At 43.4% G+C, this 23,506-nt stretch overlaps 1 protein-coding gene across 2 annotated transcripts in view; it reads left to right on the forward strand.

Annotated features, from left to right (window-relative positions):
* The window catches only part of TTC14 (tetratricopeptide repeat domain 14), a 22,786-nt gene extending 244 nt beyond the window's left edge, over nt 1–22,542 (forward strand). The window contains exons 2-13 of one of the 2 annotated variants that reach the window (XM_019532772.1): nt 598–612; nt 1,146–1,309; nt 10,606–10,805; nt 11,352–11,436; nt 11,544–11,673; nt 12,378–12,530; nt 13,236–13,307; nt 15,195–15,314; nt 15,407–15,529; nt 16,215–16,332; nt 18,469–18,578; nt 21,078–22,542. In XM_019532772.1, the coding sequence (XP_019388317.1) occupies nt 598–612; nt 1,146–1,309; nt 10,606–10,805; nt 11,352–11,436; nt 11,544–11,673; nt 12,378–12,530; nt 13,236–13,307; nt 15,195–15,314; nt 15,407–15,529; nt 16,215–16,332; nt 18,469–18,578; nt 21,078–22,026 (2,239 nt within the window). In that variant the 3' untranslated portion in view covers nt 22,027–22,542. Of the gene's footprint in view, nt 1–597; nt 613–1,145; nt 1,329–10,605; nt 10,806–11,351; nt 11,437–11,543; nt 11,674–12,377; nt 12,531–13,235; nt 13,308–15,194; nt 15,315–15,406; nt 15,530–16,214; nt 16,333–18,468; nt 18,579–21,077 lie in introns of those variants that run through there. The other variant, XM_019532771.1, reaches the window with a different exon arrangement.
* The last annotated feature ends 964 nt before the right edge of the window (nt 22,543–23,506 follow it).

Raw genomic sequence — 23,506 nt, forward strand, 5'->3', positions numbered from 1 at the left:
GCGGCCGCGGCCTGGCTTGGCCGCCACCTCCTGGGGATTTGGCGCCTGTTATTGTGGGGCTTGGAGCTTCCCCCGCCCTTTCCCTCCGGGCCCCGTGGGAAGGGTGCGGTCACATTGGAGAGCCACGGAAACGGTTCGGGGCTTGCGAGGAGAGAGCCCCATCTGTGACATGGGCCTGTTTAGTCTGCAGAACGGGGGTGGGGGGTTGTTGCAATCTCCAGCTCCTTGCAGGGGGGTTGTGACAGGGATGGAGCTGGCTGCTTTCAGTGGGGGTGGATGACAGGACAGGAAGTGATGGGCTTACGTTGTGACAAAGGATTTTTAGGTTGGGCGTTAGGAAAAACCTTCTTGCTAGGAGGGTAGTAAAACACTGCAGTGGGTTATCTAGAGGGGGGTGGGATCTCCATCCTTGGACGTTTTTAGCCTTGGCAGGGATGATGTAGTTGGGGCTGGTCCTGCTTGGGAGGTCACAGCTAGTGCAACCCCCTGCTCCAGGGGCCCTTCCAATCCTCATTTTCTATGATGTTGCACTTGACGCTAGTTAATTGTGTCATAAGTTGTGACAGCTACACATCCGGTTGGGTAACAGTGTGGGAGGACCAGGAATAAGCCGCAACGTTATTCTTCCAAAATTACATTATAACTCTGTGGCTCCTCTTGATCACAAAACTAGTTGAATGTGTGGCCAGGTGACCCCCCTGTGGCTGGGAGCCTGTCAGCTGATGGGCCTCCCAGCCATAGTGCTCGCCTCAAGTGCTGCTGTGGCTGCAAGTCCTGCAAGCTACATCTCTGGCAGGGGGAGTCCAGGGTGGTGATGCCACCCACTATAAGGCATGGTTGCATCTGATACTGAATCCCACAATCACACCTTCTGCCATGCACGTGTGGCATGGCAGGTGTGATTGTGTAGGTCGTGCATTGGAGCCTATTGCACCTTTACCTGAACTTCTAGAGGGGCTTTTAGAACAGCAGTTTTTCTGTTGCTGCTCTCTGCTGGATTCTTTCCAGTTTCACTGCATCTTTTTGGAAGTGCAGTGTCCAAAATTGGATGCAGTACTCCAGTTATTTAAATATGTAGTTATGCAAAATGAAGGATAATTTCTAACCATGCTGATTATTTTAGGTATTTTGTAATATGTGAAGAGAGGGAGGAATGCTAGATTTGTCTGTCTTTCTTTTTTTAGGAAAGACTGGAGAATTGATAACATTGAGATACAGCAATTCATTGCCAAAAAAGCTGATATCCTTTTTGCTTATTCATGGAAATCAAATGCAACAGCCATTTCGGAACTAAATGAAGAGAATGAAGGTAAAGACCATAATTACAGGTGAAGAGAAACTCTGGGAGGCACACAGGAGGAGAGCCCACTAAAGTTATTGTGTAAAATAATTAATTTTTTTTAACATAGTATTTTTATTTGAAAGTTTTGATTATTTAAATCAGGGGTGTCAAAAATATGGACCTAGGGCTGGCTATGGCCCACGGAGCCCCGTCATTTGGACTCCTGGTGCTGCTGTTGGGTCTCATAGTAAACTGACAGGCTGCACCCAGCACATGCTGAACGAGGTGCAGGGTCCAGGACCTGTGTTGGTTGCATGCAGTGCCCACCCTGGCTGCTCTGGGACCCGTGTTGCATGTAGAAGGCAGTACTACGGTCTGATTTGGCACATGGGCCAGCCCTACTTCATTTACAGAAGTTTGACCCCACTGGCTTAAATACGTCCTCATCCAAGCAAGCATTTCCTAAGTTCATGCTATCCTGAATTCATCAGGCATAATCTTTTATTTTACCTAACTGGGCTTATACTCCAAAAGTGGAAAAGTACTGTGTCACTGTTTTCTGCTGAAATAAATTTGAAATAGATTATTATCAAATGTGAATAGGTAAATGCTTCTGAGCAAATTATTTGATTAATAGTATGAAAATGGATCAGGAATACATGAGCCATTTCTGTCAAAATAAAACTGCTTTTTCAAGAACAGAGAGACCAAGAAAGGTCTTGAACCCTTAGCACACTGGTACCTCTAAGGAAACCCCATAAAGTAGTCATCCTGTTGATGTATCTAGTTATCCTGAACATGTTTGTAGAGTAAAATCTGAAATCAGTCTTAGAAGTTCTTTGTACTTGTTGAAACTTCTTTTTCCCCAGTTTTATCAAGTATAGAATATCATCTGTGTGATTTCCTATCCTATTAGTCTTTTAAAAAGCAGCCATGTTGCAAGTTTACCAGCCCACATGTTCATAAGCCTCTACCTTGGTGATAGTGAAGTTATTTGTATCCAGTAGGCTGATGAGCATAATTTTACAAAATGTAAATGTAGATATATTTTATATACATGTGTCTGTATTCAATTGATTTGTTCCCAAAATGTAATAATTTTAGATTCTAACAAATGCATATGTGTATGTATTTGCTTTACTGATATTTAGCACTTTCTGGGGAGAAACATGAAAGCTGCTTAGAAACTCGCAGCAACATTTGCCAACTGTTAGGATGGGCATATTTACAGCACAGGAATAGATAGATATTTGATGCTCAAAATTTTAAACTTGAGCTGTCGGTGCAGGGGTGGGCACAATATGGCCCATGGGCCAGATCTGGCCAGCGATGTGTCTTTGTCTGGCCCATGGCGAGTCCCTTGGTTCCCTGGCCCAGATAGTTCATGCAGGGCATGTTCTGCCGCCCCCTGGGTGTGCAGCAGGGCTGGGGCAGCTCTGTGGCTGGACTGCCTTTCTAGGCAGCCCAGGTGGTGGCTGCTCCTTTCGGCTGCCATTTCCACCAGAACCAGCAGGGACCTGCAATGCACAGCTGCAACCCTGCATCAGCTCTGAGCTCACTTGCCCGGGCTCAGTAGTAGTGGCTGCCCGGAGCCTGTGTGGGGCTGCCCTGCATCTACACTGCCATAACTGCTGCCTAGTGGGGCAGTCCTGGCAGTGCAGAGCAGACATGGGACAGCCCGGTGCAGGCTCTGGATGACTGCAGCAGGGAACTGCTGCCAGCAGGAGAGGGAGAGGCTTCTTTTTCCCCAAGCTGAACAGCTGTTTCTGTTCTGCACTGCTGCTGCTGAGCATGAGTGGGTGAGCCTGGAGCAGGCGCAGGGTGTGTGGGGCCAGGGCTGTGCAGCATGGGTCCCCGCTGGTATGGCATGGCTGGGCAGCAGAGACGGCAGCTGGAAGGAGCTGCTGCCATGTGGGCTGCCTAGAAAGGAAGTTCTGCAGAGCCGCCAGTGGGTGGCAGAATGCTCCACAGCCGGGCGGTGCAGGGTGGGCTGGATCAGAGCTGTACCCAGGATCTGGCTGATATGCTTGGGTGGGGGTGAGTCATGCGGGGTGCTCTGGTGTGCTGCTGACGGTGGCGAGGAAGCACTTCGGGGTTCTAGGCTGTTGCAAGGTGGGGCGGGTGCAGGTGCTGCCCAGCGGCACGCTCAGGGTGCCATGCACACCCCACCGCACCCACAGACCCTACCTTGCAAACCCCACAACCACACCCTCCTCCACACAATCACACAGCCAAGAAACACTGCATATACCCACACACCTCTGGGGGGAGCCCCACTTACTGCTATACACGCACACCCTGCCATGCATCTATACCCCCCCATGCACACTCTACCCACCCCCCTACACATACCCCTGGCCACCCTCCCCCTCCACACACCCACATCCACACACCATGCCCTACATGCACATGCACCCACAGCCCCCCCCAACCCCATACCCACCTTTCCATATCCCTCACCTGTTCACACTACTCTACAATATATGAGTAAGACTATTATGCGATCACCTCTATTTACACCACACAGATTGGGACAAAAATATTTTTTTAAATAAAATTAAAGTATGTTATTGTGAATTTTTTGATTTTTAGTATCCAATTTTTTTGTTTTTTCTGGTTCCAAGATGACAAACCCCCTTCCCAAAAGCAGTACTTTTGGGGGCAAGGGGAGAGACTTCCAGTGGCAATAGTCAGGGCTTAGAGGGCAGGACTTCTAGTCCCAAGAATGTGATCAGGGCATGGGTGCCTATCAACAGGTGGGGCTACCTTTGCAGCCTTTGATAGCTCACCAAAACTCTTTAAGCAGCTCTCCACCCAAAATATTTGCCTACCCCTGTGTTAAAGCCTCACTTACTATAAGTATAGAGCTTTTTTTGTAAAGGAAAATCCTGTCTTACTACCTGTCAGAGGTCTTTGAGAGCAATAACCACGTGGACAAGAGAGATCCAGTTGCGGAATTTCACTTTACCTAAGAAAAATGTGGGTTTTCATTTTAGTGGAGAAACACATGGATTTTGCACAGATCTGTCTGCAGACTGGCAGAGTTCTAGTAGCAGGAGTGCACTCACTGGAGGAGAGATAGCTCCCCCCCTCCACAATCTGAGCCTGTAGCCGGCAGCCCATACCCGATTATCCCCCCCCCGGGACGCCACTCCAGCCATGCCACCCATGGGGGGAGGGGAGGGGGAGACAGGTTCTGCGCTCCATTTCACCACAGCAGCTACTGCCTCCCATGGGCAGTAACCAGCGCTCTGGTGCTGCTGTGGGAGCAGCGGGCTGCAGACCCAGGTCCCCAGCCCCATAGTCCTGGCAGCTGGGGCCACCCTTCCATCAGAGCTGGGGAGGAGGCAGGAGGCTATGGGTGGAAAGTGAGGGGCACCAGCAGGGTGGTGAGGAGTTCAGGGTCACTGGCAGGGCCAGGGGCTGTGAGCGGGGAGTAAAGGGCACTGATGGGCTATGGGTGGGGAGTGAGGGGTCTGGACCTGCATCCTGGTGAGCTAAGGGGGTAGGGGGAGCTCTTATTTTTCCGTGGTAAAAAACAAAATTAAATCCCAAAATGTATAGGTATTTAGAATTTATTTTATTATAGTGATTGAGGCACTGGTAGGCTTTAAATTTGCTTTAAAATTGTATCTTTATCAATAAAACATTGTGTTCAATTTATATCTATATATTTAGTGGCCTTTCATTTTAATAGTGGAATTTGGGGGTTCTAATCAGAGAATTTGCAACTTTTTTATCAGCGAAAACCAGGATCCCTGGTGATAATGCAGCTTTGCTTAACTACTGCCTTAACCTCAAAGGTATCTGTGATAGATCCATTAGTGAGGACCATCATTCACATACGTTCTGGAGCAGGCAAAGAGTGGTGATGAATTTCAGTAGGTATCCATACTTCAGAGGATCTTCCACAGTGCTACTGGGTTGACAGTCCAGGCTTGACAGGCTTTCATGAGGTCAAAGAAGGCCATGTAGAGGTTTTTTCCCGGCATTTTTCCTGCAGCTGGTGAGTTGTGAAGACCATGTCAGTAGTGCCTCTTGATGCCCTAAACCTTCACTGAGATTCTGGGAGGAGCTCTTCAGCGAGTAGAAGGAGATTGTTGTGAGAACTCTCCTAACCTATCTTTCCTGTGGTGGACAGCAAGGTGATCCCTCTAGTTTCCACAGTTAGACTTATTTCCTTCCATGAAGATTGTCATTGTTGTGGAGTCCTTGAAGTAATCTGGGATTTTCTCATCGTTCCATATCTTTTAAGATGAAGGAATGGAGCTGTGATGTGAGCTCTGCTCCCCTCTGCTTGAAGAAATCAATGGGGATTCCATCAGCTCCAGGTACCTTGTTTTTCTGCTTGATGGTTTTCCTAACCCAGTTGTGGAGGGAATTCAAGATTCTCTGACTGGGTGTTGCAGGATGGAGTTGGAAGCACGCTCATTAACAATAGAGTCTCAACTGAGAAGGTCTTCAAAATGCTCCTTCCAGTGGGCGTTGATAGCTCCCCTTCCCTTGATCAGGTCTTCTCCATCATTAGGTCTCAAGGGGCCTGGTCCCTGAGTGCTCAGATCATAGATGGCTTTGGTGGCACTAAAACCGTGCATATTGTGGATGTCAGTGAGATGTTGAATCTCCTTCACCTTGTCTTTCCACCATCTATTCTTCATATCTCAGGTCCTCCTTTGGACCTTTGACTTGCTTATTGGAGATTTGATTTTATTTTGCTTGCAGCTGATGTTGTTCCACCAAGCACAAAAGGCTTTACACTTGTGGTCAATCAACTCTTGCAGCTCCTGGTCATTCTCATCAAATAAGTCTTGATGTTTCCTGGTAGAGAATGCAAATGCCTCTTTGCAGACACTGATGATGGTGGACTTGAAGGCACCCCAAGTGCTGCCAGCAGTCTCTCACTGTTCGTAATTCACCAGCTTTTCATTGAGATGCTTGTGGAAGAGGTCTCACTTGATTGGGTCCTTGAGTCCTTCAACACTGATCTTCCATCAGCATTGTTTCTGCTGCAGCTGTCATTTGGGAGCCAGTTTGAGTGACATAACCAAGCTGGATGAATTGGTGATTAGTCCAGCAATTGTCAGCTCCTACCATGGCTTGGGTGATGCAGACATCCTTGCAGTCCTGGGCATGACCAGTGACATAGTCAGTCAGGTACCAGTACTTAGATTACAGGTGTTACCGTGATGTCTTGTGCCTGTTTTTTTGTGGTGGAATTGGAAATGGTGAGTACATGTTCTATGCATTTTGTCAAGAGGATGATGCCATTGAGTGCTGACCTGTTGTACTCCTTCCTTGCCAATAGTTCCATTGCAGAGGTTTGAGTCCCTTCTGACTTTGGTGTTGAACACCTCCCCCCAAAAAAAAAAATTTAAAAAAAGTCTGTCTCCCTCTGGAACATTAGAAAAGCCTTGGTCAGGGTTGACACAGAATTTCTCCTTGGTCTCATTAGTGATGTTGAGAGCTGGGGTGTATGTGCTGATGACAGCGGAGTATTGGTTCCCTGCCAGTTTAAGGCAAAGTCATGAGGCACTCGTTAATTCTCAATAGGGAACTTGTTGAGTTGGTTTCTGAGTTCATTCTTGATGGCTGTCATTCTCCTTCCAGTTTACCCTTCAAGAAAAAGGTATAGCTGTCTCCATATCTTTTGAGCTGCCCATCTCACGCTTGCTGGGTTGAACTCAGTGTAGCAACGTCAGTGTTGTGTCACCTGAGTTCTTGAGTCACAGCTTCCATGCGGCGCGCTAAGCTCTTACTGATAGGATTGTTTAGGGTGGTCCTGATGTTCCAGATCCTGAAATTGTTTGTGTGTCTTCATTGATTTCGACAGCAGGAAAGATGGTCCCACTGGACACGGTTATCCAGTCAGGAAGAAGGTAGATAGGTTATGTTTAGGGCACCTTTTCTAGCCTCCTACCCATTTTGGGGTGAGCAGAACAGATCCTGAGGAGGGGTGCTCAGTTGGTTACAGTTGCCAAATTGTACTCCTGCCTCATCCAAGTGCTAGACTACCGTCTTGCAACTGCCACCGTTGTGCCAGTTCATGACTAGGAGCTTCCAGATCTCACAATTGTGCTCCTGTGTCCAAAGGGCTTGAAAAATGTGCTGGAAAGGCTGTTTTCATGGAAGACAACTCTGCCTAATTTCTTTTATTGTGGTGAAGCTGCTGCAGATCAGCAAAATTTTGGGTTCATTTGTAGAATTGCCATGTATATTTTAGAAAGCTGTTACCTGTTTTGTGTGTATGTATGTGTGCATGCATGCGCAAGGAGCAGAGGGGATGGGCTGGGCATAAAATGTTGAGTATCCTTAAGAAGGGAATGGAGAACCTCACCGTGCCACTACATAAGTTCATTATGCACCCACACTGTGAATATTCTCCAGTTTTGGTCTTCACATCTCCAGAAGGATGTAGTAGAGTTAGAAAAGTCACAGAGTAGGTCCACAGAGATGATTAGGGGTATGGGAAATTGCTGGACCAGGAGGGACTGAAAAGGCTAGGACTCTTCAGTTAAAGGAGAAGGCTAGGGGGAAGGGTGGAACACAAATGGGCTCCAAAATCATGGAAGATGTTTATAAAGGGAATGGTGAAGTATTATTCACCAAGTCCTGGAATAGAATAGCTTGGTGGGGGCACCCACCCAAATAAACAGGAGACTGGTTTAAAGCAAGCAGAAGCAGCACTTTGTTACCTGGTGGAATGCATAGTCTCTGGAGGTCGTAGAGGCAGATAATACAATCAGGTTCAAAAAAGGATTAGACAAATTCATGGAGGGCAGGTCCATAACAAGTTATTAAAAAGAAGAGTCAGAGGTGTATCCTGATGCCCTTTAAAGCGATGGTAGTGAATGCCAGGGAGGGTATGATGGGATGGATTGCACTAGGCACCCTGTACATATAATTTCCTTCTAAGGCTTGCCACTGTTGGAGACAGGTCAAAGGTTAATACCTGGGTTCTGGAGGGGTGGGGAAGGGGAGGACACTGGGCAGAGACCACCAGCCAGTGCCCGCTGCCCCTTGAACTTACTGATGGAGACTGTGGACACAGGCCAGTGAAACTCTGCCTAGAGATGTGCATGGATGAGTGAAAGATAATCCCATAGGCTGTTGACAGGCGTGAAAAAACCCCAAACCAAAACAAAAATCCCCACACTGTACCGGAAGCAGCATGTGACTTTGACTCAGCTCCTTGGCGTCTGTGTGGCTCGGGCATTGCAGCAGGGCTTTTTTGCGTTTTTACTTCGAGCTGATTCAATAAGGTATTAGATGAAAGCGCCAAAAAGCCCCACGAAAGCGCCCAATCTATACAGCTGGTGGGTGAGCTGGGTCCAGCTAATGTGATGCCTCTTCTGGGTGTGTGCTGGGCTTTGCACGGGAGCATGCTGAGTTTAAAGCAAAGCACCACTGGTGGGGAGGGTCCCCCAGGCAGCAGCTTCCTAGTATGGTACATGGAGAGCTTGGCCTGGGCCAGGAGAGGAGGTGGACCAGAAGGTCCCAGGACTTGGTGGGGATACATAGAGGTGTGCATAAAGTAAAAGGTGGGGGAAAGTGCAGTTAAAATCTCAGTACAGGGTTTTTGAGAAGGGGGTAGAGGGGCTGCATCCTGGTGCACTCGAGGTAGGTGTGCACCAAGGGTCCCTTCTGACTAAAAAGACGGACATTGGGGTAGTCCACAAAATCCGCGAGGTACATGTTCATGCTGATGGCTCTGTAGGAGCCATCAGACTAGATCCCTAGGAGGTACGGGATTACAGCAGAATACAGGATACTGGGCTAAATGGACTGTTGGTCTTACTTTGTGTGGCACTTCATATGTTTTTTCCTTTTCTTAAATAGTTACTGTCCAGAAGAGCTGCTGCATTTTAATATTACCTGCTGGAAGAAAGGGTAAAAGTTCTGACATTCCTGTTAAGCGTGTGAGGGGATAGATTAGAGCAGGGGTATCAAACTCACCCTGGATGCAGTGGGGCAAGTGGTAGCAGGGGTTAACGCTGCCATTGTTTCCCGGCTCCACCAACACGTGTTCCTATTGGGGCTCTGTGCCCTGTATTTTGGTGGTGAGCCCTGTCCCCTCTTGCCCCACCCCTGAATTCACAACCTCTTGGGGAGCTCTGCAAGTTTAGACAACGCTGCTTCACAGGCCGTATGTTTGACACCCGTGGGTCAAGGCTGAGAGCTCTAAGGTTTGGGTTCTGTCTCATACTTTGACCTCAGTTTGCTGGGTAATTAGTGGTTTGCCCGAGTTTTCCTATCTATAAAACTAGGTTATTACTTTGACAAATGTGAGGTAGATAAATGAGCTCTTGGCTCTTTCTGTGCCCGGTAAGTTCAGGGAGGTATTAATTCTTGACAGTGGAAGAAGCTAAAAATCCATCACTTTATTATCCTGTAGTGTAAGATGTTCTGGGTTGCTACTTGTTTTCTTCAAGTAGCAGCTTGATTTTGGTTATGGTAAAGAAAGATGACTGTTTTTGGAGAAATTTGGTCATGATTTTGCTGCTTTGACCATTACCTTGGTTACTTGGTAGATATCTGCAATTAGCAATTTGAAAAAGCAGTCTGTAAGAAGCGCTTCCTGTTGTGTGGGTCTATCAAAATGATTTTCTGTCCTTTTTTAGCCTTGTCAGGGTGTTGCTATTGTGAACCAATGTCTCCAGGAGGAGTTCACTGTCAGAGTGGCTCAGATGTCTCTGCTGCTTCAGAAACAAGAGCTGAACTTTATTCTGGACTTTTACTGAAGGCTGTTTCCACTTGACCCAGCTTTATATGCATCATTCAGGCTGGCGACTGAGACAGCTGGGTGACATGGTAGCCACAGTACTACTTTGTGTACAGAAACTGGTGTGCCTTAATTATGCTTGCCCAGTGGGCTGCTAGGTTTTGGCAGACCTCCTGCAGCTGGCAGATGCTGAAAGTTTGCACAGCTTGGGTAAATACGAAGCAAACATTGATCTTGTGTTGACTATTTCTGGCTGAATTATGGGATTGCACTGACTCTCTGAAAAATAAATCTTGTCCAGTCCGATTTGACCAGTTGTACAGGCAAATACAGAATCTCTGGAGGCTTTAACATGGATGTGGAAAACCTTATTGACCATATTGAGGAGTGGAAGGGAAAAGAGCAGTAAGCTTCAGGGTCTGGAAGGAATGAGACTTCCTCTTGTACTGTACTGTGTGTAGAGAAATGACTGTGAATGTGACACAACTTGTACTGTTTTGCTTTTCTCCATGTTATACTTCCCTGACACTATAGTTAACTGTAATAGGCTATTTCAGAAGGTAGAGTCGTTATTACATAACTGTTCTTTGCTCTTTAATTACAGAATGTTATGCTGTTATGCCACCCCTGGAACAATTCATGGATGTTCCCAGTGAAGACAGGAGGGAGCTGTTTTTCCGAGATATTGAGCGTGGCGATATTGTGATTGGGAGGATTACTTCTATTCGTGAATTTGGTTTTTTCATGGTGTTGATCTGCATGGGCAGCAGCATGATAAGAGAAATCTCAGACTTAGAAATCACTGTAAGATTTGATTGTGAGTTGTAACAAGTAAATGTATGCAGAGCAGCACTAACTTCCTAATGTGTCAGCTACATCTTGCACAGGGGACCTCAGAGATCAGGGTTATCTTTTCCTGGACAGTCATTAATGCTTTCTGGCTTTGAGATGGGTAGACCTGAATCTGAAGCAAGCCAATTTAATATAGCCATGCTGAATACAGTTGAAGATAGTCAAATGCAATGGAGGACAACTTAATCATAAAAAAGGCTTTCTCTTTATTGCAAATGAAACTTAAACATTTTTTGTTAATAGTAAATCTGCACAGAAACTGGCAGTCTTGTATTAAATTTTAATACCGGGATTTTAGATTTCATGTCTGCATGCTAGCTGCATTTGTAATTTACAATTTCCATTTTGAATTGTTGGATGTTTACTTAAGTAAAAAATGATCATTACACAAAGTGATTCTGATAGAGGAGGAAACTGTCTTCTAATGCAGCTTCCTTAATCATATGTTTTTGTAATTGTTGGTGCTCTTCATCATATTTTTGGTTTTGCTCGTTGCAGGCTCTTTGTCCATTAAGAGATGTACCTTCTCATAGCAGCCATGGTGATCCTTTATCATACTATCAGACTGGCGACATTATACAAGGCAGGTGCCCATACCTTCCCCCCCACCCCGGCGAAATTGTTTGTTTCCTGTTTAGCTCTTAAATGGTAATTCTGCTAGTTTGCTTTAATTACTTTATGTTTTTGTAGCTGTAATTAAGGACGTTGATCGTTACCATGAAAAGATCACAGTATCGCTGCACAACTCTGTTCTTCCACCCAATCTGTCTAGTAGTAAACTGGGAGTAATTAGCTCTGACGACTTGCCATTACATTATAGGTAAGAGCTTGTGTTCAGCTGTGCCAGATTAGTTTTGTTAAATACATTGCTTTGAGAACCTGTGGACAGAGCTGTCTTTTTTTTTTTTTTTTAAATGCCTGAGTCTTTCTTAGAGAGTCTAAACATTTGCATGGGGATGGTACTGGCTTCAGAACTGTACAAAATATGACCCTGACATTGACTTTGCACCCCAGAAGGTGGGAACCTTGATCTGCTGATGCCTGGTTATACATTCGATTTCAGGCATGTTGACAGCTAGCCACAAAGTGATTGCACATTTTGTATTTGTGTAATAACTTTGTGGCTTATATGTTGTTTTACTATGCCCTTAATTGCATTAATATGTGGCTAGGTTATTAGTTAAGATGTTAATCGTGTCTTAAGTGTAACGTCTGTCAGAGGCCTTAATAGCTTATCAACAACAGGTAGAATAAACCATAAGAAGGGAGGGCAGAGAAACTGGAGGCCTGATTCTGCAGCCTTTGAATGAAGAGAGCAGCAAAGAGCATGGAGTTTCAGCAAATCATAATTGGTTTCATCTGAAGTACTGGTACTGCTTGAGGGAGGTGGGGCTACCTAATTTTTTTTGTGAATTAGTAAGGATTAATAGATACCAATTTATGTGTACTCACTCTGTATGCCAGCATAATGAAGCAAATGAACTGTCATTGTGGTCATACTTACATGTTCATGTTTTCTTCAAGGCGAAGTGTTGAAGTAGCCAATACTTCGGAGCCATATGAAAAAGTCTTGCATCATTCTGTGGGATTTGCCAATCCATCAGTAGTTGAATTTTTATTAGGAAAAATGGGAATAAATGACTCTGACCCTCCATCTTTAATGAGAGGCCTGCAAAGGTCAGTGGTGTTGCACTGTCTCCATTGCTTTCTGGCAAATGTTCTGCTCCTTAAAATATTCTACTCCCTATTAGCAGTCTTTGTTTAAAATTTGCTGTGACCTCTATAACGTCAGGGCTACTGACTGTGATATGAGCCAATCAAGTGAAATAAGTAGAATTCTCTGACTTTAAAGAAAATTGAATGCCTCATGCAGCACATTCATTTGCTTGGCGCTGTTTAGCTTGGGAAGCTGTTAACAATGCATAATGGGAACAAGAAATTAAAATCGCAGGTGACTAATTCTAATAATTTTATCCCATATGCCTCTTACTAATGGCTTGCTTCACTAATGGACCTAATGTTTTTGAATAGTGCAGATTCAGATTAGACTTTTTTCCAAATTAAGGAAACTAATTGCACATGTATGAGTATTATGCCTCTTAAGTGACACAGCAAATATGGTTTGTTGCTAAGTAAACTGTCCCTTGTAAATGAATATGTAACCATGTTAGTGTAGATAGGCAGGCACCTTTCATTTGGGTGGACAAATGTGATTTTGGAAATGGAAAAGGCTTTTGCTGTTTAAAAAAAAAAAAGTGATATTGTAAGTTATTTAAGCCGTGCTGAAATGTTATGTAAGCTCTAGTGCTGGTGTTGTAGATTTGGAAGGGAACTTGGACAGCTAATATTTCTTCCTTTCTTTTTTTCTTTCTTTTTTTACAGCAAAAACTTCAATGAAGAAGACTTTGCTTATGCATTGAGGAAGAAGCAGTCTGCATCCTGGGCCTTAAAATGGTACACAATGCTTACTTTTATGTCAAGCAGTTTAGGTGATCTCTAGGATAAAATTAATAGTTATTTCTTCAAGGAGAACGCATTGTGAGCCACTTTGTGTTGGTGTACTAAGTGGCTTCTATGGGCATTTTATTAAGAGTGGGGACTTACTTCACTTGTGAAGTAAAGAATTAAAATTTTAAGTGTAAAACTTTTTTAGTTCTCTTAGGTTTGGGGACATTCACTGGGCTGGCCACTGACATAAAGCTTGAGTAGCGCTGTTTCTTGATGCCTTAGTGTTTGCATTATACCCTGCTTGGGCTTTTTATACATAGCAGTCAAATGAACCTGTTTGCTGTTGAACCTAGTCCTGGACCCTTGAGCCTTATCTCGGTGGGCTGGCCTGGCTCCACTCCTTGAGCATGAAGACTGAACATAATGGATGGGTGCATCTGCAATCTTTATTGGGTAGTTGCTGTTGCTTTCAGCTTGTACCTGGAGGAAGTTCAGGAGAGTATTGCTCAGCAAGCAGCCAGGAAAGGGAGCTGGTCAGAAAGTTTGTAGGGACCATAATTGTAGGCAGGAAAGTGTCCTGTTGTTGGATGACTCAAATTGGGGGTAAAGAGGAGGGGTGTAAAACAAACAAAAAAAGAGTTAAACATTTTTACACTTCAAAACAGGTATTTTTGGGGGGAAGTGGGATTGAAACAACTTTCGGTTTTTCAACCTAATTTAGTTGATAATAGAGGTAATTCCTGACCCAATCTAGAAATGTTACAGATAGTTGGTTTTCAGAAATTTTACTCAGATCTGCACGGTATACACTGCCAGGGCAGCAGAGAGAGGGAATGAGTGACAATGGAGATGAAAGAAAATTTTAAGACTGGCATGCATTCAACACAGTACATGGGTTCTTTCACTGCGGTTTATCTGTAACTGTGGTTCTCAAACTTTTTAGGCTCCTGGCACCCCTCCATAACTCCTGTGAATTGAGTGGCACCCCATTTCAAGAACTAATTTATTTGCTGCAGCATTTAATGCCTGGCTGATGGGGAGGGATGGGGAAGCAAGTATGTAGCTCCTTGCAGAGCCGCGGGTATGGTTGGTAATGAGCTTGCCTCCTTGCACTGGAGTCTGGCACAGGTGAGCCTATGCTTAGCATTTCACACAGGTGAAGGAGGGAGGCATAGTTTCTCACACAGGAGGCAGCAGGGGAATAAGCGTGACCTTAGACAAACCTGCATTTACCTCCTTGCACAGGGGCAGGGCAGGGAAGACTGAATGCTTATTTCCTCAAACCCTGTGGTACCCTCAAAAGGATATTGCACCACTTTTGACCTATGAGTTGTTGCAAAGTTAAGTTGCTAATTTTATTTCTGTAACGAAGACTTCGTAAGTCTGACCTGAATTCCAGTCCCCCTGATACTAACTTACTGGAAGACAGTTAACTTTAGACAAATGTGGGGGAGAGAGAAAATACAAAGCTTCAAAATATTTTGACTCAGTAGGAGTGTTGCTTTCTTACTCCAGTCAGTGGTTAATTTGGTCCTGTATTATCTCATGTTTTCCCAATATTAGGATGGAATGTGACAAGTAGTCTCAAAGATCAAAAATGCTGTCAGCATTTTAAGTGTAGCTGGAAAACAGGGTCACATATAATTGAATAGTCTATAGATATGTTCTCAAACTTCAGATTTTCACATGAAAAGAATTGCATCTCTGACTAATATAAGAACCACACTAATACAAAGAGCACCTCTAAAACAGTACCTTGCAAAATGCTCCTGTCTACCATCATTCTGGAAGGACGGTATGGTAAAAGTTGTGAGGCTTTTCACACAACTAATGACATGAGGGATATTTTGTTTAACGTAATTGCATGTAACGTTTTCCAAATATTTTCTCTAGTGTGAAGACTGGGGTCGATTATTTTAAAGCTGGCCGCCATGTGGAGGCTATGAATGAATACAACAAGGCCTTGGAAATAGATGAGCAAAATGTAGAAGCTTTGGTAGCCCGTGGGGCACTGTAAGTCTTTTGATTTTGAAAGATGGATTCCAACCTATTGGTCAAATGTAGTCTTCTTGTACAGTTCCCATGTAACTTCTGTATTCTTCTAGCTATGCGACGAAAGGAAGCCTGAACAAAGCCATAGATGATTTTGAAGTTGCATTAGAAAACTGTCCAACCCATAGAAATGCAAGAAAATACCTCTGTCAGACACTTGTGGAAAGAGGGGGACAGTAAGTGTCAACCTCTTTCTCCTCTTCATTTCCTTATGGATGCTTTTATGGCTTTTTTTCAAATTGGGATGGCTGTGTATGAAAAACAAAGAGGGGCTGATCTTCCTGGCTATGGGCAAACAAAGTGAAGATGTTACATTCTCCATTCTCTTTACATGCTCCATTGTTTTTGGCCCACCCTCAGCCCCTCTTTACATCTTATTTTTTCTTGATACATCTTTGTTTATAGAGTGCCAGACTTTGAAAAAGAACTCACAGAATTTTATCCATGCTTAGCAAGGTATTTATTGTTATAACATTTATACCTTTGCAGTTAGGGCATGATTTGTTTTGGTTTTGCTAAACTTATGAAGTAATTTGCATGTAAGCATTCTGTCAAGGAAACAAATTAAGAGATCAGCGTTTAATGTGCAGGAAAATTGATTCATCAGTCTGTGAGGAGTGAATGTGAAATGTGGCGTCTCCTACTTACCAAATTGTAATTGAAGTTCTAAAGCATAGCGTTACTGATGATCAGGAAAACATCAAGAATGAAGCAAACACCTTCATTTTAATACTTCCCCTTTAAAAAGTGAATTCTGTGTTTATTTTTGGAGTGGAAAAGTAGGAAAACTAGAATTAGGGTAAGAGAAGAAAACACATTCTATGGGTTAAGTGTTGTAAATTTTTATCATTTGATTGTTAGGTTGGAAGAGGAAGAGCAACTGCTAAATGCTGAGAGTTACTATAAGAAAGCCTTAAATTTGGACGAGACTTTTCAAGAAGCAGAAGAAGCCTTAATAAAAGTCCGCAAGCATATACAGGTGATTCTTTACTTTCTCTTAATTTAATTCTATGTACTTGAGTAAATGGCAAAAATAGTATCAAATTTGGGAATGGGGAAATTATTTACTATTTTGTCTTACTCTCCTCTTCCCTTCTCCACAACATATCTATTACAGTAAGCATTATGGCTGCATTTACCAAAACTCAGGGTGCGTCTTGCAGATTTGGTTGATTTAGATGGCCAGGGGAAGGAACAACACAGCAGTTAGCTATCAGGGCAGAACAGAACCCGGTAACCCTGTGTGGTAGAGAGGAGGTGAAAACCATCTTCATGCCCAAGTTATGACACTGATGCTGCATGAAAACTTGCAAATAAAATCCCAAAATTGATAGGTAAAGGCCAGGTATATTCTACTATTATGGACCAACTACTAGAAGCTTGTCTTTGGGAATCATCAGCAAAAGGCAGATCAAAAGGAAAACCTACACCTTCCTTTGGGCACAAAGACAGACCTTGCACTGATCAGTGAAGTGATCCAGAACTCTGCCAAATGGGTTGTGAGGTGCAATGTAACTGGTAGATGTAGGGGGGGGAAAACAGCAGTTGATCAAGGCCAAACCTTGGAGGAAATAATGGGGGAAGCAAGTTTCAGGATCCTTTTTCTATTCTTTTTCCTCCAGTGCATTTCTGTTCCTGCCCTGCACATAGCATGTTTTCTAAATGAGTCCCTATGGATCTCTACGATGAGCTCCAATGTCTATTACTTTTCGCTTTCTGTGCCTTTTTCATTCATCTTTTACTTATATTGTTTTCCAGACAGGATCAAAGAGTCAATAAAAGTTAGAGGACTGAGGCCAGGGGTGTTTGTGCTCCCATTCTTCTACGTTGAAGGAGGTAAATAGACTGAGGTAGATGTGGACAATCTGGTTCCTTTATACAGGTCTCAATTGACACTTCTTTTGTTGATGGAGCCATAATGCTAAAAAGTTTTGATTGAAAGAAGGGGGAAGAGGAGATTGATGACAGCCTTTATTAAAGCTAAATCATGTTCCAGAAATGTCCATGTGTCACATTCGAGCACCCCTATGTAGTTAACAGCATGCAGAAGGAAGCACAGTTACATTAATCGGGGGTCTTGCAGTCCATGTCAAAATGATTTAATGCATTCTAGTCAAATGAAGGGTGTTGTTTCAATGTCATTGCACGTTATTCTGGTGTGACAAGGGTTATCTGTTCAGGTAAGGAACATAAGATCTGCTGTTTGCCAGCAATTTTCCTAAATTGGCCCAGAGCTAAGAGTTTCTTTTATCCAAAGGCAGCATCACTTAAATAATTATTGCCAAGTTCCCACAGATGTGCTTCTCTGAAAGAGCTCCTGATTACTTAACCTTAAAAGGATTAATCTAATGGTAACTTGAACCCTCTTTTACACCTCAGCATTTTTTTGTTTGCATGTCTGTCTGTCTTTTAGTTGCCATAATAGAACAATAGATTTATAGCTCAAACATGAAGAAATCTTCTTTTCCTGTAATACTGATGATATGTTTTCCTCCAATGCCTTTTCTTCTGAATTGGACCGTTGCTGCTGTGTCTGTCATTGGGTGCTGCTCATCACCAACAACGCACTGGAACATGATTTCTTGTGTAAACCATGCATCAAACTGGTCTGTGGTACAATTGCAAAATGGTTTGTATCTAAATAATGGCCACTTCTGATGGCATCTTAAAATTGGATCTATCATCATATCTTACATTTTAACTACAATAACAATACCATCCCGCCAATCTTCCCAAAACCTCTCTCCTCATTTCAATCCTCATTCATGTGAACTGCTATGCTTTATTTTTCTTGCTTTGCCCATATGTACATTTTGGGCTGGCTGCTTCACTGCACTATTTCATGGGTACCAATGCAATGGCTGGTCAAATCTTTTTTTTATTGGATATTAACTGCAATATGGTCCTTAAATCCATACTGATCATCACAATGGTTAATGCCATACTCCTCCACAATCATCTTCTTTTTAATTGCTGCAATTTTTTGGTCTGGGAATATTGGTACAATATTCCGTTTGCATATATTGTGATGAATGTTGGGGATTTGGGGAAAACATTTGGCTTAACATATTGTTACTTTTAATGTGGTTTCTTCCTGATATCTGGGTTCAAAAAGAAATCTTTGGAAATAAGGGAGAAGCAAGCTGCAAAAGAAGAGAGGCAGAAAGAAAAGAAAATAGAAACAAGTGCACAAAAATTGCGTAAGCTCTTAAAAGAAGAAAAAAGGTAACCCTGTTATATTCACTATACTGTGTCTGTACTCAGGCTGTGTACATGCATTCAAATCATTCAGGAGAACTCTCCCAGGTTTGTTTTCCTAATGGGAAAACTTAACTGTACAGAAGCTCAAGTAGGGAAACAGGAAGCCTGCAGCACTGACCCTGGGCTGCCAGGGGTCTGCAGAGCATGCATTTCAAAGAGCTTTGCAGGTTTCTTTTTCAGTTCAGCAACAGGGACATAAGCAAGGGCACAGGTCAGCACTGATTGACTTCCTGCCTGGAACCAGGCCCCTGAGGAACTCGGGCTCAAAATCCCTGCCCCCTCACTCCCTCTAGCGAGGCTTTGGCAGAGGAGACCCTGCACTTGTCTGCTGTCTCGTAACAGAATTGTAGAGAATGAGGGTTGGAAGAGACCTCAGGAGGTCATCTCGTCCAACCCCTGCTCAAGGCAGGACCATCCCCAACTAGGTCATTGCAGCCAAGGAGCTGTACTTCCCAGAACAAAGTGCTGTTGTCCCAGCGGGGGTCTGCCAGGTCACGGGAGGGGGCAGGTGGTTGCCATGTTAGGGAAGGGGAAGGGGGTGGGTTTGTGCCTGTCCTGTGCACACAGCTCTCCACCCTGAGTGCTCTGCGTTGTTTCAGCCTAGCTGCAGTTAGGCAGGGACCTGAACTTCCCAACACCTAAGTGCTGCAGTCAGGGCTGGGGTAACGGTACAGGGGGCAGGTTGGCTGGTTCTGGCCTGTCTGGAGCAGACCCCAAGATACTGAAAAAGCCAAGAGCAGAACATGCCCCCTAAGTGCTTCAGTGTTGGGCTTTTTTAGCCTGAAGCATTTGTGGGCCATGTTTGGCTGGAACTGACACAAACCCCTATGGGAGTGGGAGGAAAAAGAAGCAAAGCACACTGGGATTCCAGAGGACAGCTCTGCATCTGCTGCCTGTACAGGCATTCTGTCTCCAGAAAGAAATTCTCCAGGGATCCATTTCCCTTAGGATGTTCCCAAGTTTTTTTCCTAGCGTGGTGGGAGAAAAATTAAAAATGTACACTTGTGGTTCTCCTGAGAGAGCAGGGACTCTCCCTGTAGAAAATGACCATTTGTCCAAACCCTAAGAGGTCCATTGCTAACTAGTGTTGGAGGGTAAGGTTCATTTTATGAAAATATAATTAAAATAGCTGTTTGTTTTAGTAACTAAAACAAGCCCTTCATTGTTCTTACTATAACATTTTCTTTTAGATTAGTGACTTGGCCTTCATTTTCCTGATGGATAACTAATAGATATTAAATGAAAGAATTCAGCCCAATGCTTAAATAAAGCCACTGAACTGCCTTGGGTGGTTCATGGATAAATTTCCATATGCCACTCTTACCCATCCTTTTACCTTTGTGACAAAAGGAGGTCTGATGATAGTTCATTAATTCTTGCCCCTAAACTTCCATCTGAAATTGTCTTTGTTTGTTTGTGACATTGTTGGCAACCAGGCATTATTTTGTGGGACTGTGGCTTCAAAAGAGGAATAAGGGACAGGTGCATATAAAGCTTAGGGGAATCCATTTTCATATATTTAGTTTTGGTTTTTTATTATTAATTTACCCTCCCACAGATTTTTCAAGAGGGTGTTTTTTAGTGTCCCCTGAGTACAATGGGAGAAGTATGGAGTAGCTAATCAGAAGCCCTTCTTTATAATATCAAGGCTGTAGACAGCCTGATTCTTCAAGTAGTCCTGGCAGAAAAATAATGCTTAAAATCATGGCAGTTTGGTGTTTCCAAGGCTCTTCAAGTTTATCTCATTTCTTTTAGCTGCTGCTCACATCTGATGTTAGATAAGGATCTCAACTAAACACTTGAAACAGCAGAACTTATGTGTGTGTGACTTGAAGAAATATTTTATTTTAGCTTATCCAAGTTTTAACCTTTGAAGATAGCCGGGAGTAATTTGCTTACTATATCACTTCAAGAGCCTGGTCGTCGTCCCCCCCCCGAAAAACACAGATGCAGGAAACTCTCGCTATTCGTGGGTTCGACATTTGCCGTTTCAGATATTTGCGAGGGCCCAACCCACATTTTAAATGCACTTTATATGCTTACAGGAGCTCCTCGGGAGCTCTGTGCTTGCTGCTGCCGGGCTCCCGCCATCACCGTCGGACCTGTGCTGCGCCCCCTCACCACCGGAGGGCTTATTCACGGATTTTGCCATTCGCGGGGGATACGAGAGCGTATCCCTCGTAAATGGCAAGGGTCACCTTCAGCTTTTATGCCCTTTCCAGTTGATCCATCACATTACTTTTTTAGATCCCATTCTGTTGTTTAAAAACTTAGCTAAAAGATTCCATCCATGTCACCGTTAGCTTTTTTTTTTATTTTTACATTTGAGGATATGTGAATATTCTGGTCCTGCAGCAGTTCTGAGTTGAAAGACTGTGTTCTGGGGATCTGCAAAGTGTCAAGGCTTTGCCAGAAACTTTAGATGAAACTGGAGATGTTCTCATAAACTAATTACCTTTTTAGGCTGAAGAAGAAAAGGAAAAAATCAGCTTCTTCCTCTTCCTCCTCAAGTGACTCTTCCTCCAATGTATCAGATTCCTCCTCTTCATCGTCCTCTTCCTCCGATCACAAAAAGCGGAAGAAAAGGCATCGGAATCGGTCAGAGTCCTCCCACAGCTCCAAAAAGCATTCAGCTAGGGCATCTTTTCCTCAGAAAGATCAGAGTAGGAAAGATGAGTGGTACTCGCCTCCAGCTGATACCTCTGCTTCCTTCCTTAACCAAAAGTTTGAAATGGAAAAACTGCTGGAGAGACAGGACAGTTTAGTTTATCAAAAGATAGAGGTAAGAGAGAAAGATAGACAATGTTCTCAATCGAGGATGTCAGCTGATGAAGAAGACGTTTTTGGAGGTAGGTCTGAAGATTCAAGGGATTCTTATAGTAGCTCCAAGACTCAGGCAAGTAGCAGCAAAATGGAAAAACAGGGTAAAACAGATAGATCCTCTTCCAGTAGGAGGGGTTCCTCAGGTTCATATCACAAGAGATCAGATGATAAAACCAGGGCATATTATTCTAGAAAATTAGAAAGGGAAGTAGAGGGGAGAAAGGAACCATTTAGAAGACACAGCTCAGGTCAGGGCAAGTATTTCTCATCTCCAGTAGGGTCTGATTACTCCAGCAGGTCAGTGGAAAAATACAAACAACACTCCAGCAGCTGGTATGAGGCCAGTAGACATTATGATGAGGACAGATACGAGCTAACTCCTCATAAAAATGAAAGGGAGTATAAAAACGCAGAAGGCTGTTCTGGGGACACAACAAAAACAATAGAAGTAGATGGAGAAACTACACTGAGTGGCAAAGGGCAATCAGAGAGTGGTGTTAAAAGGAGCCTGCCCCAGAACTTAATCAATATATTCAATCAGATTGCTGAATTTGAGAGAGAAAAAGGAAGTAAGCAGAAAAACCAATGAATTGCCTAGAAAAATAATGCGTTATGTTGGATGCAGTTAAAGGATATTATTTAGCTCTGATATCCCTTGTGGAAAGTGTGTGCCCTTAAAATGACTATAAAAACTGGCAGAGCTCTCTCTTCTGTCTTGGAAAGTGTTTGTTAAAGGTTGGCATAAGTTAAATTATAAGAGATCATTTGACACGCAGATATACGCAAGAGTATTTCATGTTATATCAGCCAGCTTCTTAAGATCTTAGTTCACTGTGCTCTTACTTAAGATGCTCCTGTATTATAATGTTTAATCGGGTGAAAACTTAATTCTTCGTTACCCTTAAAATATAGCTAGTTGTGTGACTGGTATCGGATTTGCACTTTAAACACACAGGCAATCTTAAGGTTCTGTCGACTGTTACTATTTTTGTATTAGACCTAACCTTCAGCTACTGAAAGGGATTATTTGACTGAAGCTGATGTGCCATCAATGTATATAAACTTGTTTAATCATTGAATTTTATTAAAATTAATATTTGTTTCACTTGAATGTACTTAGCTGTTTGTTTAACACTGAATAGCTGATTGTATTGGTGATGTGTGCATCCATCCCAAAAGATTTCCATAGTGCTTTCTGAAACAGAAATATGTTTGTTCTTCCATTGCCCCTAAGCAGCAAGATGGTGCTATATTCATTTTACAGGTGAGGAAAGTGAGATAGAGGTGGGTGTCTGTGCCCTACATTAGTACTGATATCCCAAATGTATCATCAGAAATGGTTTTTGACCATAGTTTTAGGGAAATAGTTATATAGGACCAGTGCTGTTGTAGATGGGCCAGAGTTTCTTGTATCATAAGGTTTTAAACCCTGGTTGGCAGAGCACTTGGTGACCTGGACTTGATGATCTGGGTGATCACAGGGTGCTAATTGTCCTTGTTTACAGCTGGTTGTCTGTAAAATACATTCTTAATATATGTTGTAGTTGCCATAAGGATATACTGTGTGGTCCCGAATGGGGATGAGAAGCAGCCTACAAGACAGCCTTTTTCTGTTGAGATGTAGTCTGCAGTGTGAAAGATTGACAGCCTGTTTCAAACTGTTTTTGAAGCAAAGCAAATGTTAATTTGCCACTCACTATTAAAGTGTTACCTGACATGTGGCTTTGGTATAAATATAGATTAAAATAGTGGAAATGGAAAGCTGGCTTTGTTTACGAATTATTCTCCCCCTGTTCCCAATTTTGCGGTATGGAGAAATCAAGCCAAATTGTAATGTTCTGAAGTGAAGACCACATCTATTTGGAGATGGCGTTCTTTATGACTATGAATCAGTATTTTGCTCAATACAAAAGGACCGTAACATTAATGGTCAGTTTTTAAGAAGGAATAGGAAGACTGGTTGCTGATACACAGAGAGATTAGATTGCCCCTTTTGTCACAAGAATCTGAACTGCTGAAGCGGTTTCCCCAAAGCCATTTAGTTTCTACAGCATGAACCCAGTGACAAA

The sequence above is a fragment of the Crocodylus porosus genome, unplaced genomic scaffold, assembly GCF_001723895.1.
Source record: "Crocodylus porosus isolate Cpor-Errol unplaced genomic scaffold, CroPor_comp1, whole genome shotgun sequence".
Taxonomy (NCBI): Eukaryota; Metazoa; Chordata; order Crocodylia; family Crocodylidae; genus Crocodylus; species Crocodylus porosus.